Source organism: Heteronotia binoei, chromosome 2 (assembly GCF_032191835.1).
Source record: "Heteronotia binoei isolate CCM8104 ecotype False Entrance Well chromosome 2, APGP_CSIRO_Hbin_v1, whole genome shotgun sequence".
NCBI classification, from domain to species: domain Eukaryota; kingdom Metazoa; phylum Chordata; class Lepidosauria; order Squamata; family Gekkonidae; genus Heteronotia; species Heteronotia binoei.
Genome location: NC_083224.1, coordinates 111,142,575 through 111,161,806, shown reverse-complemented (window position 1 = coordinate 111,161,806; position 19,232 = coordinate 111,142,575). Strand labels below are relative to the sequence as shown.

General features: G+C 41.4%; 1 protein-coding gene across 1 annotated transcript in view; it reads right to left on the bottom strand.

Moving 5' to 3' along the window:
- Positions 1 to 19,232, bottom strand: part of ZFYVE9 (zinc finger FYVE-type containing 9) — a 73,926-nt gene that overhangs the window by 2,256 nt on the left and 52,438 nt on the right. The window contains exons 10-16 of the mRNA XM_060231810.1: positions 12,597 to 12,821; positions 10,764 to 10,846; positions 9,633 to 9,737; positions 8,863 to 9,013; positions 3,512 to 3,592; positions 1,624 to 1,786; positions 443 to 548 (exon numbers count right to left, since the gene is read on the bottom strand). Coding sequence (XP_060087793.1) covers positions 443 to 548; positions 1,624 to 1,786; positions 3,512 to 3,592; positions 8,863 to 9,013; positions 9,633 to 9,737; positions 10,764 to 10,846; positions 12,597 to 12,821 — 914 coding nt within the window. The remainder of the gene's footprint in view (positions 1 to 442; positions 549 to 1,623; positions 1,787 to 3,511; positions 3,593 to 8,862; positions 9,014 to 9,632; positions 9,738 to 10,763; positions 10,847 to 12,596; positions 12,822 to 19,232) is intronic.

Sequence of the window (19,232 nt, the reverse complement as noted above, 5' to 3'; positions counted from 1 at the left end):
TATACCAGGTATATAGGAGCTGCCCGCACATATGACAACAGCTAACAGGAAAGAAATATCTTGGGGTCATCCTTGGATAGCTCTGGCTAGCATTTGGATGGAGACCTCCGAGGAAGACTAGTGTTCTGATGCAGAGGCAGGCAATGGCAAACCTCCTCTAAATGTTTTTTGCCTCTGAAAACTCAACAGGGTCACCATAAGGCAGCTTTGACCTGACAGCACTTCCCCCCATCACCACCACTGAGTCAGTAGGAATCCTACAATCTCTCTAATATTTATTAATTAGGGATATGTTTATATTGAATTGCTGTGTACTATATACAACTACCCTCATGAAGTTGTTAGCTAGGAAAGAGTTTTGTTTGGTAAACAGATAATAACCTATATCATACAAAGTCAAAATTACACTAGAACAAGACACTGAACAGTTTGATTTCCTCACCTCTGTCCATCTAATGACCTTCCCATTTGCTTTATACTCTGAGCCATGGAATATCTTCACACTTGTGATAGACTCCATGGATTTCCCATCAATGGGGCTTACAACACTAGAAAGAGAAAAAGCTTTCTGTTAGCAGGCTGTTTCTTCAAAATGCTATGCTTTTGGAGTTGGGGCTAAATGGACATAGCTTAGAAGACAATATAATACGATGTTCCATCCTTAAGACAACTTCACATGATAGCAAAGTGCCATATTTATTTTAAAACATATCTATTACTTCCCTGAGCATTTGAGGTGACTAATGAATTTAAAAATGATCAAATATCCACAGGCTGCATCATCATATTTATCAAAAGCTCACTGAAACAACAGCACAGCTTTAAACTGCCTCCTAAAAGCAGGAAAGTGACCCTACAGAACTCAATAAGGAGCCAGTTCCAAAGATTTTTGCCCTCTCTAAGGAAATATTCACTAGCTGGGCAAAGGACATCACCAGGAAAAGATGACCATCTGGCATGTAGATTTGTACAGAGAGAAGCAATTCTTTGCAGTTTTCCACAAGGCAAAATGTGTGCACAAAAGGATTTATGGAAGCCTCTTCCATACACATTTTTAGTCAAACTAGTTTCATGGGCTTTAATGTTTCAAGCAATGTTCTCCTGTTGGCTGGCTTGGAAAATACATTTAAAGTTGCTTTCTTTCCACCTCTCCTTCCCCACCTATTTGCTTTTCTTCCTTCCTTTGGCTTCTCAAACATCTGACATTTATTCTATGTGGCTCTTACATTAAGCAAGTTTGGCCACCCCCTGTCCTAGATCCTCATCTGTCATGCTTACTATTGTACCATGCTGGCCTTTGTGCAATGGCTGATGATGAATATTAGTGAGTAGTGATGGGCATGACCCACATTTTTCAGTTCAGTTTGTGGTTTGTGAATGAGCAGACATGTGAATCAGTACAGGGGATGCCCATCATATATAGCTTGGCATTAATACACACATCAATAGAATAGAATCAATCAATGCACCATCTAACTGGTTTGAAATTGCTTGCCCATCACAATTATAAGCTCCTAAAATTATTAACAAATAGGCAGACCAAATCACATCTCTCCTTCCTAAATGGTACATCCTGTCAGTAAACATAGTTTTAAGCTAAGAGACTACTACTGCAGTATTTACCCCTTGTTGAAGTTTTTGTCATCATCCACCCATTGAATGTGCACATGCTCTTGTGGCTCTTCAGCATCTATTTTGCCACAAGGAACAGTGAAGTCTTTCATCTCCCTCAGAGCCTGCCGCAGGCTGTCCATATTTTCAGCTGTTATCTGGACCATGACACCATCTGAAGAAAGATACAACTCTGTGACTTAAAATAATAACAGCTATGTTACTGGTGAATCTGACTGGATCAATGTTATGTTATGCATTTTATAGAGTACAGGTTGGTCCTACGCAAGTGTGAAAATGGCATGCAAATATGTTACTCCAGTCTCCCACCATAAATTCCAAATGTTTTATTATAGGATTTAAATTTGAAATTTATGGTGGGAGACTGGAGTAACAGATTTGCATGCCATTTTCACACTTGCTTAGGACCAACCTGTACTCTATAAAATCAAGATACACAGGTCAAAAATTGGGCTGACATCCTCTATGAAAGCAGGCCCTATGCAAGCATAAAATGTAACATGCATTTGGAGTAACATTTGGAATGAGATCCTAATACCCCACAAGTGTTCTTGAATGTCAGCACAAAGGTTCTGTAAGTAGTACTTTAGTATAGTGGTAAGTAAACCCTCTTCTGAAAATGTCTTATATTATAGATAACCATAATAAACTGGGGGGGGGGGGGGAAATTACGTTGCTTCAGTGATCTTCTAAAGTTCACCTGAGTGTGTCTCTTCCTGTGTTCAGAAATCATACATGCAGATGTACAAACTAACAATTACATAGATAATGCCACTCAGATAAATCATCCCTTCAGAAAACCAATCACATTTCCATGCCAACAGTTTTTTAACACTACCAGGCACTTTTATCAAGGAAGCCATGTTCTCACATCTACATGCACCTTTAATCATTAAAAATAAACTAGTAACTTAGAACTTGCCATCACCAAAAAATTCTCAGTGAACCATCTGCTTAATTTCAAAATAGTAATACAAACTGTTTTGTAAAGAACACAAGTTCTATTACCCTTATGCTTGCATAAGGGCTCTATCTATTGATGAGTGGCTGGACTGGCTGACAATGGAGGCCCAGGTGGTGGTCACTGCCAGGTCAGCCTTTTATCATCTTAGGCAGATAAGGCAGTTGGTTCCCTTCCTGGAACATGGTGACCTGACAACAGTGTTCCATGCTACGGTCACCTTGAGAATAGACTACTGTAACACCCTATACTTGGGGCTGCCCTTGTCTAAAATCCGGAAGCTGCAGCTAGTGCAAAATGCAGCAGCCAGGTTATTAATGGAGCTGCCTGTACAGGTGCACATTCAACCTGTGCTGGAAACACTGCATTGGCTGCCTGTGGCATTCCAGATTCAATTCAAGGCACTGGTTTTAACCTTTAAAGCCCTATATGACCTGGGACCTACTTACCTTCCAGACTGCCTTTCCCCACATGTGCCCCAGAGAGCATTGTGCTCAGGATCTCAGAATCTGTTAACGTTCCCTGGACAAAGAAAGCCTGACTAACCATCACCAGAACCAAGGCTTCCTCTGTAGCAGCTCCCATGTCATGCAACACGCTCTCCAAAAACATCAGAGTAACTGAACTTTTTCATATGACATATAACAACTAAGGGGAGACAGCTGCAATGCCTAAGGACTATAATATCATCCGACACCACTGCACCAGCATTGAGCGCCATGACCACCAAAGATTAGTTAAGATTTGTAATATTTTATTGAATATTATCGTTTTAATGTTTTATATCTTGTTTTACTGGTTGTTAGCTGCCTTGAGCCCATACGAGAAGGGCAGGATATAAATAAATAAAATAAATTCGCTAATACTGATCTGTCACATACTAACCAACTGTGTGCCTTGTAATAGCTCAGATCTTACCTTCTACAATACTAGACTTTGCAAGATAGCCAGAAGAAGATTTTAAAGCTCCACTGAACACAAAAAAGCTGGCTCCAGTCACTGCAACAAAAGATTCATATAATATATATACAAACTGGATTTCAAGAAAAGATCACTAAAAAATTAATCAAACAAGGATAATGCAGCACAAATTTATGCAAACTGAATTTCTGATGCTTGATCAAAGTCTCAGGCAATAGTTCAGTTATTAAGAGCAAAGCTTATTTCTATTAACATATTTTACCAGTTATTACTTAAAATACAAGTTTACCACTGCACTATTTCTATTTAAAAGTAATCCAAGAGTCGCATGAATTACTACTACTGCTCAGAGTCCCATTTCTTAATGCATCATATTTTTCACTCCTTTTCCTCCAAGCAATAGATAGCTCCAGGCTGATTCTGCAAGTATAGTTTCCTACAAGGCACTAGACTTGTACTATGTTTGTGAAAATCTATTTATTACAAGTGAAGGAAGGCAGGGAGACACCAGCAAGCACAAGCTAAGCAAACCCAATCAACAGAATCCAACAACCTGAGACCCACACTATATTACTTCCAACATCTTACACTGGAGAAAATCATGTACATCCAATGTGACTAGCCAGCCAAAGTGTCACTCCCCGAACGGTGAAGTTTGCAGCCTGAGAATACTGCTGGATTCTACTTTGGTCCTGGAGTCCTATTTAGTTGCAGTATTAGTAGTATTTTTTAAATCTGCTGTTATCTGGTGAACAAACTGCTACATCCCATTTTGTTGTTCAGTTGCACAGTCGAGTCCGACTCTTTGCAACCCCATGGACTAAGTCATGTCAGGCCCTCCTGTCTTCCACCATCCTCAGAAGTATGCTCAAATTTGTGTTAGTTACATCAGTAATGCTGTCCAGCCATCTCATCTTTTGCCGTCCCCTTCTTCTTTTGCCTTCTGTCTTTCCCAGCATCAGGATCTTCTCCAGTGAGTGCTCCCTTCTTGTTTGGTGGCCAAAGTATTTCAGCTTCAGCATCTGACCTTCCAGGGAACAGTCAGGGTTGATTTCCCTTAGGACTGACTGCTTTGTTGTTCTTACAGTCCAAGGGAGTCTCAATATTCTTCTCCAGCACCACAGCTTGAAAGAATCTATTCTTCTGCACTTGGCCTTCCTTATGGTCCAACTCTCACAGCCATACATTACTACTGGGAATACCATCGCTTTGATTATATGGACTTTTGTTGGCAGGGTGATGTCTCTACTTTTTATTATACTGCCCAGGTTTGCCATAGCTGTCCTCCCAAGGAGCAAACGTCTTTTAATTTCATGGCTATAGTCACCAACTGCAGTGATCTTAGATCCCAGAAATATGAAGTCTGTCCACTACTTCCAGAGCTCTTCTGCCAGGCTTTCAGCTGAGGTAGTGGGCATCACTTGTTATCGGCCTCCCCCCGCCACACCTCATTCCAACGCAGCGCTACAAGATCTGCTGGACCTGGACAATGGGTCACATCTGTGAGGCAGAATCTGCCATCTTAGTCTAATTTTAGATTTTATATATTTTAAACTGGTCTTTTATTGTTTTTACTGTTGACTGTTTTTATGATGTAACCCGCCCTGAGCCTGTTCTACGGGAAGGGCGGGCTAAAAATTGAATAAAATAAATAAAAATAAATAAAATGTCTTCCAGGACCAAAGTAGAATTCAGCAGTATCTTCTATTTGCCAAGGAGTGATGGGGCCAGATGCCATGATCTTAGGGTTTTTTTGATGTTTAGTTTCAAGCCTACTTTTGCACTCTCCTCTTTCACCCTCAACAAGAAGTTCTTTAGGTTCTCTTCCCTTTCTGCCATTAGAGTGGTATCACCTGCATATCTGAGGTTGTTGATGTTTTTCCCAGCAATCTTAATTCCGGCTTGTGCTTCATCCAGGCCAGCATTCCACATGATGTACTCTGCATATAAATTAAACAAGCAGGGTGACAATATACATCCTTGTTGAACTCCTTTTCCTATTCTAAACCAATCAGTTGTTCCATATCCCGTTCTGACAGTTGCTTCTTGACCCTTATACAGGTTTCTCAGGAGACATGTGAGGTGGTCTAGTATTCCCATCAATGTGTCAAGGACTTGCCACAGTTTGTTGAGATCCACACAATCAAAGGCTTTAGCAAAGTCAATGAAACAGAAATAAACATTTTTCTGATACTCCCGTGCTTTCTCCATAATCCAGCAAATGTTGGCAATTTGATCTCTAGTTCCTCTACCTCTCTGAAACCCAGCTTGAACTTCTGGTAGTTCCCTATCTACATACTGCTGAAGCCTAGCTTGTAGGATCTTTAACATGAACTTGCTGACATGTGAAATGAGTGCAACGGTGCGATAGTTCGAACATTGCTTGGCATTACCCTTCTTTGGGATTGGAATAGAAACTGACCTTTTCCAATCCTATGGCCACTGTTGCGTTTCCCAAATTAGCTGACATAACTTTAACAGCATTGTCTTTTAGGACTTTGAATAGCTCAACTGGGATACCGTCATCTCCACTCGCTTTGTTGTTAGTAATGCTTTCTAAGGCCCATTTGACTTCACACTCCAGGATGTCTGGTTCAAGATCGGTATCACCGTCATGGTTGTCAAGGACATTGAGATCCTTCTTGTATAATTATTCTGTGTATTCTTGCCACCTCTTCCTAATCTCTTCTGCTTCTGTTAGATTCCTACTGTTTTTGTCCTTTATCATGGCCATCTTTGCATGAAACGTTCCCTTGATTTCTCCATTTTTCTTGAAGAGATCTTTTGTCCTTCCCATTCTGTTATTTTCCTCTGTTGCTTTGCACTGTTCCTTCAGGAAGGCCTCCTTATCTCTCCTTGCTGTTCTCTGAAAATCTGCATTCAGTTGGGTGAATCTTTCCTTTTCACCTTTTCCTTTCGCTTTCCTTCTTTCCTCAGCTATTTGTAAAGCTTCTACAGACAGCCACTTTGCTTTCTTGCATTTCTTTTTCTTTGCGATGGTGCTGATTGCCACTTTCTGTACAGTGTCATGAACCTCCATCCATAGTTCTTTAGGCACTCTATCAACTCTAGTTCCTTAAACCAATTCTTCACCTCCACTGTATATTCATAAGGGATGTGATCAAGGTCAAACCTGAATGGCCTAATGGCTTCCCCACTTTTCTTCACTTTAAGCCTGAATTTTGCAATGAGTAGCTCATGATCTGAGCTGCAGTCAGCTCCAGGTCTTATTTTTCCTGACTGTAAGGAGCTTCTCCATCTTTGATTGCAGAGTATATCATCAATCTGATTTCTGCGTTGCCCATCAAGTGATGTCCATGTGTAGAGTCGCCTTTAAGGTTGTTGGAAGAGGGTGTTTGCTGATGGCATCTTGTTCTCTTGACAAGACTCTATTAGCCTTTGTCCAGCTTCATTTTGTTCTCCAAGGCCAAACTTGTCAGTTGTTCCGGTTACCTTTTATCTTCCCACTTTGGCATTCCAGTCCCCTATGATGAGGAGGACACCTTTTTTTGGTGTTAGTTCTAGAAGGTGTTGTAGGTCAAGAAGTGATTTAGAAGAGTCCCAATTCTCACCCCTCCAGCTGTGTGGAATGTTCTTTCTTAATTAAGGATGCTTCTTCCTGGCACCTACCACAGCTGAACCGGGTTTGCCAAGGTCACATACCAATCCTTACATAAACACTGAATCTCCAGGCCCCAGGTCTGAGTTACAATTTAGAATAATAGGCCTCTCGACCTGAACGTTTAGGCCAGGCCAGATATCTGATTTACAGTTTAAACTAACAAACCTTTTAGCCTGACTTTGGGCATTCCCAGATCAAGACTTATACCAGCAATTTATAGCTTAGAAGATCAAACCTCTTGACCTGAACTCTAGGCACCCAGAGGTCAAAACTTATCAATGATTTAGGGCAGGGGTGTCAAACATGCAGCCCAGGTGCCAAATCAGGCCCCCAGAGGGCTCCTATCAGGCCCCTGAACAACTGGTTCTTGTCTGCTTCCTTCTCCCTCTCTCTTGCTTCCTTCTGCATCTGAACTTGCTTTGCAAGGCTTGCTCAATCACAAAGGAGCTACAGAGCAAAACCTCAATTTTCTCCATTGGTTGAGGCTCCTCCCCCTCCTGGGGAGGGAGGGAAAGAGCCAGAGCTTCCTTTGCCCAGTTCCCTGGATCCCATGGGAGAAATACAATGAAAGCACCTTTAACACCAACAAGTGCTAATGTTTTAAGCATGTTTCATTTTAAGGTTTTTTTTAAAAAAAACCCTCTTTAATCATGTTTGTCTGTGTCCTTTAAAAAGTTTATATCTCTTCTACCTAATCTTAAACAGGAACATACATGGCCCGGCCCAACACAGCCCAGCCCGACAAGGTCTTACTTATGTCCGATTCGGCCCTCATAACAAATAAGTTTGACACCTCTGATTTAGGGGACCCAAAATCATTACAATCCCATTACTGCAATGCCTTCCTCACTCTCTTGTTAACTATAAAGGCCACACAATTTCTTCTATGGGACTCTTGCCCAAGTAATAGATGTAGTGCTCCTCTGAGTTAAATTCGCCCATTCCCGTCCATTTGAGTTCACTGATTTCCAAGATATCGATGCTTAACGTCCTTTTGGCTTTGGCCCAGCCACTTCACCCTTTCTGTAGCTACTTGTACTTGCTCTCCACTCTTCCCCAGTAGCATATTGGACACCTTCTGATCTGAGGGGCTCATCTTCCAACGCTGCAGTGCTGCAGTCTGCTCTCGACCTGAGTTTGATCCCAGCAGAAGCTGGGTTCAAGTAGCTGGCTCAAGGATGGCTCAGTTTTCCATCCTTCCAAGGTCGGTAAAATGAGTACCCAGCTTGCTGGGGGGAAAGTGTAGATGACTGGGGAAGGCAATGGCAAACCACCCTGTAAAAAGTCTGCCATGAAAATGTTGTGATGCAACGTCACCCCAGAGTCAGAAACTGGTTCTTGCACAGGGGACGACCTTTACCTTTTAATGGGGTATAGTTTCTTTTGAAGACTTCTGCTGATAGATCTACTTGTTAAAAGGACACATTACTCTAACTCTAGCACTGCCAGATTCAAACATATTATCAGGAATTCCTCTCTCTGATAAAGAGAGATAAAGGAAAACATTAAAAGATAGCCTGACAAAAAAATGATGTTGGATACAACCACAGGATCAGCATGTGTGTGCAAAGTACTCCAATTATGCTGAACTCCATGTCAGTTTGCTCACCCCAGAAAACTCAGTTATCTGATTATGTGTTTAATTTTAAAAAGGGCTTAATAGTAACAGTATTAAAGAAATGGTGCAGCACCATGCTATTTATGAAGATAAGCCATCAAAACTTACCCTTCCGTGGTTGATTATGAATACTGATGGCCTGTGTCTGGTAGTTCCCATCATCATTTTGAACGCACACTAGGTGAGAGTCTGCCCTCTCATTAAAGCATGCTCCACCTGCTAGAACATGTTCATTGGATTTATTCATGGCTTTCATCATCTGTAACCCAATTACAAACAGAATTTGCCATTTCTGCATAACCAGATTACTTAAAAGCAAAATATTTTTGGTTACATGGAAATTTCTTGCATTGTGCCTGAACAGAGATACAGCTGAGACTGCCATTGCTGAAGCTATCAGAAGAAATTTGAGAAACCCCCAGATACCCCTCCATAGTTTCCTGCTCCAGTTGAGAATTTTCTTCCAGAATATATTTTGTTTAGAAGTGCCATTTTTTAAAAAAAGCTGCTTTGGAAGCCAGTTACATTAGTCTCAAGGACCACCTACATTTGCCCCTCAAATTACAAACTATCCTCCTGAGACAGCTCTGCCTGGCTTCATCACACTTGCCTTTCAGTGAACAGTAAAGATTCCATTATTTCAGCAGCCATTTTGGTAGCAGTCTTAACAACTACCTCTATAATTCCTTTGTGCTTTTATATTTAATGTGCCATCTTTCTTGATATCTGGATTTTAATTATTATAATAAGACATTTACTGTTAGCTATCTTTGGAGTGAAAAATAGGATAAAGTATTTTAATAAATTGTTTATTTTGTTCAATCAATCACAGCAATTTTTCTGAAACCAAAGTGTCATATAACATTCATAGTACATACCTCATTGTATCTGTTGCTGGGGATTTTTATGCTAGTTTTCCTCACCTCCATATCAACCACTAAACCTTGGACAACTGGCAATGTATACTGGTAATTTCTGAAATCCTGTCAGTGTACAAAACAATGAAATCATTACTACTCACATACAAGTTTGACCAGGGCAAACACTGTGAGCTGGTATTGAAGTATAATTAAAATGTATTTATTCATCTGCAAAAAGCAGAATTCTTTTGTTTTAGGCACAATGTGGAAAAATCCAAGGGGAATTTGTAACAAAACAATCCTCAGTATCACAGTTTTTTATACCATCCTGATGCTGTAACAGTTTTGAGAACACTCTACAAATTTTGTGTAGCATGCTTTTTACATGCAGAGACATACTCTGCATCGGTATTCACTCTGTTCCAGATAATAGTCCCTAAATCCAGGCTAAAAAGAGTACCACAGGACTATTTTAGACATGAAGTACCTTTAATTACCTATTTACGCTTGACTAGTGTATCAAGAGGTATGCAGAGCTAGTTCAACTCTCCAGAAATGTTAAAGGCCACATCTTTGAGGTGTTTTTACACAGGAAAAGGTCATTAGCTGAATAAAAATATAGTATTTATAAATGAATATTTATCTAAGCTAAGCAATCTAGATGCTGCAACTAGGGATGGGCACAAACCTAAAAAAGGTGGTTCAGGTGGCCCATGAACTGAGCCAAGCGGGCCCCACACAAACTGAATTGGTCTGGTAAATTTGGTTCCCCCTTTTCCTGGGCCAGAAGAAAGGCTCACCATGGTCAGGGGAAAGGGAGGCAGGGATCACCTGGGAAGGGGCTTACTTAATACTTTGGTTTTGCAGGGAACAAAAATAGAGGTTTAAATGACTTAACCATTTGGTTTTGCTCCCCCCCCCCTTCAAGGGGGAGCTCACAGCCATTTAAACCTAACAGCTGAGCAGTAGACCCAGTGGCACTCAACTAAGGAGCAGCATTTCAAGAGGCATTTGGAGAGAGAGAGTGACACTCCATGCATAGAAAACATCTTGTTTGTAGAAATACTCCAGTGGATCCAAGCCCCAGAAGTCATATCCATTCCCTTTATCATCCCTACAGGAAAAAGGAACCTCATAAAAATTACTTACGGCAAGGAGGTTCATAATTGTGTGTCCAGTCTCTCCAAACAATGGCTTCCGAAACCTGACACTGAAAAGCGGGCAGGGATACACTAAGAAAATTTTAAAAAATGAGAAATTATTCAAATTTATCATCTAAAAAGCTGATTCAATTAAAAAAAACATGCATTTGGCTGCTGTAGAAAAGTATTAACAGGAAGGCAATAGAAAAAATAGAGCTGACAACCTGTTACTATTGCACATTTAACAACAGTCAACAAAAAATCACAAACAAGCAACTGAACTTTAACTTGCTCAAGAACACATGATTGGTTATGAATCACACGTGGAAGTACTCTGAACACAACTTTACCATCTTTGCTTCCCTCAACAATGCCCTGAGATTTTCAAAGTTAATGTTGAAGGTGAATGGATACAAACTATACAGCCAGAGGGGCTGCAGTGAGGAGGGGAACTGACAAAATCATCTCATATTTACACACAGAAACATCACAGGCAGAACAGCTTGACTGAGTGATTTCCACAAGTTCCCACCATCATTGCAGCTCTACCCATTCTAGGGCCATGTGTCTTTTATCTTGTGGATCCCACTTACTCTAGAACAAGCTTTTCAGAGATCCCAAAAGAGCTGCTGGAGGAACAGGGAGGAAAGGAAAGATCCACACTCCACACTTTTTAGAGCCTATTACAACATCCCCAAGGACACTAAATAGTTGCTCAGTTTTTAGTCTACAGCACTGGAATATCAGCTGTGCAACACAAATATCCATGTAGGAATTATTCATTGTACTTTATATAAAACCACAGAAGAATTTGAAGTGTTTTCTCAATGTAATATTTATACTGGCAAGAGCATGCAATTTATGTCATCAGTACACTGCTGTGCCAGGGAGAGAAAAATATCACAATGTTTTCAACATACTATTTTAAAATATTTGGGAAATCTAGCATTTGTTGCTTATAACTGGCTTGGAGCACATCAGCTCACAATTAAGGAAAAAATGGCTGCTTCAACACATCCAACCTTCACACACAGGAAGGGTAGGATCCTTCAGCCCATGCTGAATCCAATAAAAATTCACAGCAGGTAGAACCTGAAATTTTCCTTCAGCTTTTTACTTGGAACATAGTAGTATTCTAGGGAAGATGTTTGCCTATTCCAGCAACAATTTTTGCATTCCTATTTTCATACCTGAAAACCAAAAAAAGTAGTACATAATGCAAAACCAAATAAATAGTGCACAGAAACCACTTGGATGTGACAAAACACCTCTAATAGGTCACAAGCAACTGTAGCTTACAAGATTACAAGGCATTTATGGAAATGTGAGCAACTTGGCTTAAATACTAGCTTTGCCTTGTATCTAATGAAGTTCACTCATGAAGTGAACCTAGTGGAATAGATTTCCCCTGATGCAGCCCCGTGAATGCTTTGCCCTTGCTGGTCAGTGGACCCTTAAGAATGGCTTTTGTGTACACAGTGGAAGCCTGCAATGAGAGAAGAGACCCTGCAGGAAATGCCAGCCTATCTTCTGAAGATGGAATTGCCTTTCTGTGTGCAGGATGGCTTGGATGGGTGCAAGCTGGTGTACCAGCTTTTAATTTGTATTTCCAAGCATAGTTAAGCTGCAAATACTTCTGAAAGGTTACAAACACAAAAGCAACATTCTGCAAATCACAGTTGCAACATTGCATGTGTAAATCAAGGAACAACTGTGGTTTAATGTGATTAATTTAGCATGGAAGATTCACATGGCAAAAGAATAATATGAACAGCTGCGTAACAGTTGAAGTGAAGATTCCATATATAAAATTTCATAGATACACATGCATGGTACTTACACCTGTATTCAGCTCCAAGTCTCAGCATCAATCGGATAGGAAATACTTTGGCCCATGGAGTCTCCCATTTCTGGATAAGAATCCCAAATAAGTAGGGTGGAGTTGGGAGCACCAAGTCCTGCAGTGACTGGTATGCAGGTGTAACATACAAGAAGCCACCATGTTCCTTACTGTTTAGGAAACTCTGGCTAAAAAATGAGTGTCCTAAATTTCCCACAACATTACCTAAAAAAACAACAACAGAAGAAGCCTAATTGTTTTAAGGAGTATATGCTGACATCAAAATGGTATTCAGTCCCTATTTGCTATTACACAACTAGTCATAGAATATTTAAATATTATACTAAAGCTGCATATTGGCAAGCACGCTAAAAAAAAGCACAAATATTTTCCTGCTCAACTGCAAATAATTATTACAATAAGCTAGCCCCATGCCAGTCTCAAAAGCAATAAAAACAGGGCTACCCATAAACAAGGTAGAGATTCAATTAATCAATGAATAAAATACTGAAAAGTTCCAAGCCAAACATCCTATGATTGAGGCCTCCATTTCCAAATTGATATTTCTGCAGACAAAGATGATGCTGTCCAAAGCGCTTCTTACAATAATGTGACAGAGAAAGCCAGGAATGACTATTTTAGAAGAAAGTTGCTTTGCAGAGAAGCAAATGGGTACCAGGAAACCCTCTGATGAACCAAACAGACTTCAATGACACCAGGTTGGACATAATTGATGTTAGTTAAACACATGTGTTATGATGAAGGTACGCAAGATACTTTGATTGACATTCAAGGAGGCCCTGATCAAAGATAAAACATTCTCTGAGGAAAAACAATAAACTTCTCAGATTTCAGACTCAGAGTAGATGAGTTTTTTCTATGGAAACAAATGGGCAGGATGGAGACAACTGTTTGCCCCCCTGTCAGGAAGGGACAAGAAGAAAGTTATTGGATATCCAGAGTTAGGCCACAAAGCTTTTGGGATGTGTGCCTTAATCTGACTGAAGAAAAGGTACATTATGGGGATCAATGCCAAACTTCATGATAGGCTAAAGTGATACCTTCCCAGCTGGAAAAGGAAGGGTTAGGAGGTCTCTGGATACACTGTCAGGTCCAGAAGACAGCAATGGAGTGAAGTCAGTCTTGACCAGCATCTATTTTTCCGATGGGTCTGTGTCCATTCCAGGGAAGTGAATGCTAGTGACCATACAACCTAGCTTGTACATTTTTCATTTCCTTAATTCTGTAACCTCCTGTAGTGTTTTGATATAGTTCTCCAATGCCCTCGTTCTCTAGTAACTTGAGATTGTATTTTCATATTTTTTTTCCCTTTCAAAGATTTCAGATAGAAGTTAAAGATACCTGACTGCTCATTGACATAATGATCAGAAACTCATGAGTGGGCTACAGACAGTTAGCTGGTGGTGGTGGTGGTGTGTGTGTGTGTACGCACTGAGAGACAATACACAAATGTGGGCACATAGCCCCTATCTGTGCTTCAAGCTGTGGATAGAATAAGGAAGGGCAGAACTTTAGTGGTGGCAGCTACCAAAGAAGAACAGTGAGAAGGGAGGGCTAGGGTAAGAAGTCCTCTCTCATGCAAACAGCTTTCCCTTTGTCTCCTGGGCAGAAACAGCAGGAAGAAAGGAGAGGAGAACTCCTTTACATGTGTATGCATATCTTCTTGCACCCACTTTGTCATTTACTTCAGTTCTGCACCTGGCTGTTTGGTCTACACTTGACTGCACCTATTCAAAAAGATAACTGAACCACCCTTTCTTTTGTGCATTTTTTAAAGGATAGCTTTCCAAAGGAAATTATTAAATTCCTGGTAAGTAATTCTGCTGCTTCAGAAATTTCCCTATTAACCTGATTCCACATGGGAATTTCTCCCCACATGGAAAACAGAAAACCTCTGGCTTCTTGGGGATGTCCATGTGATGTTGTACTAATTCCAAGCACAGCTCATGGGTTTTCTGAGGCTTCCTTCTTTAATCCGGAGAAAATCAAATTGGTTTTTTTTCCTCTCCAATTTAAGGGGGCAACTGTGGGGAGGATGAAGGATGGTTCCACCTGTTGAGATGTTTCAGCTACCACAAGGAAGGGGCAGATCTAAAATCTTTCTTCAAAATGGCATAGCCTCTGCCCCCCACCCCACACAGAGACATATTGTTTCGATATCTCTGCAAAGCCATGCTATACTGCTACAGTATTGTTCAACAGGTAAGGAAAAAAGGAGATTCCTGAGGCACTGAACCCCTGGAGAAATTGCCATCACCTCTACAATTTTGTGCAGGTGCAACAGAGCAAAAAAGGGGGAGAAGCAAGGGATAGGGGACAGCAGCAATGAGCAGATGGGCAATGTGGACGCCATTTCTGTCTCTTCCCTTGCCTCTGGCTGCTGCCATCACAGCATGTTTTCACATCCCCATCAGGATGCAGCCTTAAATATAGTTCAGCTGTTCACAAAAAATACATAATATAATCCTCCCGTTTCAGAAAATGGGGAAGGAATGGAACTCATGTATTGGATACTAAAAAAAAAATAAAGTTTCAGAGAAAGGAGTTTTGCTGTCTTTCCCTTACAACTGCAACCTCCCATGTTTCCTCATAAGATGCTCTTTAAACAACTTCTTTACTACAGGGCACAAACTCAGGGTAACTGCTAGGTACAGTTAAACAAAATCAATAAATATTATTTGCTAGTTACTTGCAATCCTCTTGAACATTTTATCTTTGCTGGTTGCATAATGCCCTCAGGGCCAACTGCAAGCATCCTCTAGCATAATTCTCCTCTACCATCCCAACACACATACAAGTAAGCACACTTCCTGAGAGCCAGCTTGGTGTAGTGGTTAGGAATGCAGACTCTAATCTGGGAGAACCAAGTCTGATTCCCCACTCCTCCACATGCACCTGCTGGTGTGACCTTGGGTCAGTCACAAGTTCTCAGCAGAGCTGTTCTCTCAAGAACTGTTCCCTGAGAGCTGTCAAGTGCGCTTATTTCTATAACATACTTTTGTTCTAGAGAAAGAACAGGTCACCAGCTCTCTTCTGCTCCCCCCTTATTTACAACCGCCTTGAGCCACTTGTGGGAAGGGCGGGATATAAATCCTAAATAAATAAATAAACCATTGGGCAAGTAATAAATCCATCTGGCCCAAGGATGTTTATGCTACAGCCTGGCTGGCATTACTTTCAAGTAGCCTCTCCCACAGGTTCAAGCCGCCCTGAGCCCACCTCGGTGGGGAGGGCGGGATATAAATCAAAATAAATAAATAAATAAATAAATAACATTTATTAAGCACCGTGTCAGAGGGAAAGATTTTCACCAAGCCTGGATCTAAGAGACGCTTACTTCCGGGTACGCATAAAAGAAGGGGATGAATGGAAGATGGCATTTAACACACTGATGGGGCAATTTGAGTACTTAGTCATGCCATTTGGGTTGCAAGGGGCCCCAGGAGTTTTCATAAAGAAATTCCTGCAAAAGTATTTGTACCGAAGGGTAGTGGTGTATCTAGATGATATAATTATTTATTCCAATGACCTCCCATCACATGTAAAACTGGTGAGGGAAGTCTTAGCAACCCTCTATGAGAACCAACTGTATGCAAAGCTATCCAAGTGTGAGTTCCATAAGACGGAACTTGGATTACCAGGGCAACCGAGTGTCGGGGAGGGGTTTGGCAATGGACCCTGCCAAAATACAAGCCATGCTAGATTGGGAACCCTCGAGGACACGTAGACAGCTCCAATCCTTCATTGGATTCGCAAATTTTTACCGTAATTTTATACAAGGGTTCGCCCACACCATGCTCCCCAACAGACCTCCTTAAAACAAAAGGAAGAGGTCCTGAGGCCAAGCGGCCAGGAGCAAAATTTGTTGGTGTGGGACAAAAAAGCGTTCACTGTAACGTTCGCGCTAAAAACGTGGAGATCATGGTTAGGAGGCGTGAGGGTCCCGTTTGAGATATGGACCGACCATAAGAACTTAGAAGCTCTAACAGGTCGCAGGAAGCTAACTGAAAAACAGATCCGGTGGGCGGGATTTTTCACTAAATTCCATTTCAAACAAACATCCCGGGCTCTAAGAATTTTTTGACCGATGCTTTATTTTGTCTCCCCCAGCACAACAGCCAAAGGGAGGAGGTAATCAATTCACTCATCTCCCCCAACCATCTGACGAGAAGGTGGGGGGGGGGGAGAAAGACTGATTAAATAAGTGGAAAAAGAAGGAAATGCAGTACCAGAGGGAGTGAAAAGGGGGGGGGAAGGCTTCTGGTACAAGGACAATAAACTTTATGTGCCAAAGAGCCTCCGGAAAGAAGTGCTACAATTTTGTCATGACAACAAACTATTCGGGCACTTTGGATATGTCAAAACCCTGCATCTAGTGAATAGACAATTCTGGTGGCTGTTTATGAAAAGAGACATATCTAACTATGTTGCTTCACGCCCGATATGCTTAATGGCAAAGAGGAGAGGGGGAAAACCCCAGGGTTCTTACAACCACTGGAAGCAGCAACCAGACCGTGGTCCGTGATGTCATTAGATTTTATCGTAGAACTTCCCCCTTCTCAGGGAAAGACCATAATTCTGGTAGTAGTGGACACCTTCTCTAAGCAAGCTCACTTTATCCCATGCTCTCAGAAACCCATGGCTAAAAGACTAGCCCAGTTATTTTTCCAACACGTGGTGAAATTACACTCTTTTCCGGATAAGTTAATTAGTGACAGAGGAGTACATTTCGTTGCCAACTTCTGGTGGGAGTTTTGTAAGCTAACCGGGATCGAGCAGGGATTGAGCTCAGCGTATCACCCCCAGACCGATGGACAGACGGAGAGGATAAATCATCTTAAATATTTAAGATGTTTTGTGAACTATCAGCAGTTGAACAGTTACTCCCATTTGCAGAATATGGATATAATAACAGCATACATAGCTCCACCAAATCTTCCCCCTTCATGGCAGTGAAAGGTTATGAAGGGAAACCCTTTCCACAACTACCGGGAGGAGCAATGCCTGAAACCCCATTGACTTTTGAGCAGTGGTGGGGAAAGTTGGGGAAAACCTGGAACAACATCCAATAAAATCTAGAATTGGCTAAAGAGACTTACAAAAAAAATTACGACAAGCATCATTCACCTGCTTGGGATTTTAAAGTGGGAGATACCGTGTTCCTGTCTACCAAGAACTTGCCTTTACCACAAACTTCTAATTTTTCTGGCAAACAAGTTTTTGGGACTGTTCTGTATTAAACGTGTAATCAATAAAGTGTCGAACTCGAACTCAAATTACCAAAACTGTTCAGTAAGATACATCCTATCTTTCATTGCAGTTTACTTCAGAGAGATCCTGGAGCAACGCCCTGGCACCCCAGATCCAAAGCTCCAGAACCTATTCCAGTGGGGGATCAGAATCATCATGAAGTAAAAGAGATCTTAGATGCTAAGCTGAAGCGGGGTGTATTGTATTTTCTGATTAGATGGAAACATTTCTCAACCGCACATGATGAATGGGTAATTAGCTTAAATGTGAGGGCGCCAGCACTGATTAAACAATTCTATGCTAAATATCCTTCAAAACCCCAAAGGGTGGGTTGGGGGGGGGGCAGTATGCCAAGTGCACTCATTTCTACAACATACTTTTCTTCTAGAGAAAGAGGAGGTCACCAGCTCTCTTCTGCTCCCCCCTTATTTACAACCATTGGGCAAGTAATAAATCCATCTGGTCCAAGAATGTTTATGCTACAGCCTGACTGGCATTACTTTCAAGTTGCCTGGAAAGTAATAAAATAGATAGTTGTTTAGTAACCTTTGAACCCATGACTCAAGTATGCATCTGTATGGTAACCTTTGATGATATTCTATATAGCAACTGTGTAACTATGTGTACATCATTACTCCCAAGGCTTTTGTCCTAGGTACAGCTCCTGAGTTTCTAACAATAAAACAGCTTTGATTTAAAACAAAAGACTGCTTATTGGAAAATATCAGCGCTTGACAAGAGATCTCTAACTCCCACCTACTTCACAGGGTGTCTGTTGTTGGGAGGGGAAGGGAAAGGAAATTGTAAGCCACTCTGAGACTTCCAGTGAAGGGTGGGATATAAATCCAATCTCTTCTTCTGCACCCCACTGTCATTCTCTTCACAACAATCAGAAAAACCAGAAAAAAAGGAAACTCCCCATATGGACTCCTAGGGCCTTAGGCCAGGGGTCCCCAACCCCTGAGCCGGGGACCAGTAGAGGGCCGCAACCTGTTTTCCATGGGCCGCGCAGACTCGCCGCCCCCTCTGCGGCACCTCCTCCTCCCCCATTTCCTCCTCCCTCCTTCGCCCCCCGCACAGCCTTCCCGCCTCCTCTCCCCTCCCACCGATCAGCCCGAAAAGCCGCTGCAGCAGCTTCAAGCGTCACTGCCCTTGCCATATAAACTAAGCTTGTTATTTCTGTTTGGTCCTTGAGTCTGTTAAACATTTTCATTATGCTGTATGCCTATTTACTGCTCATAATCTACCTATATGTATGGACTGGTAATTTCCATTTCATTGCATCTGAAGAAGTGTGTGTGCATACAAAAGCTTATACTTTGAATCAAACTTTGTTTGATCTTAAAGGTGCCACTGGACTCAAAC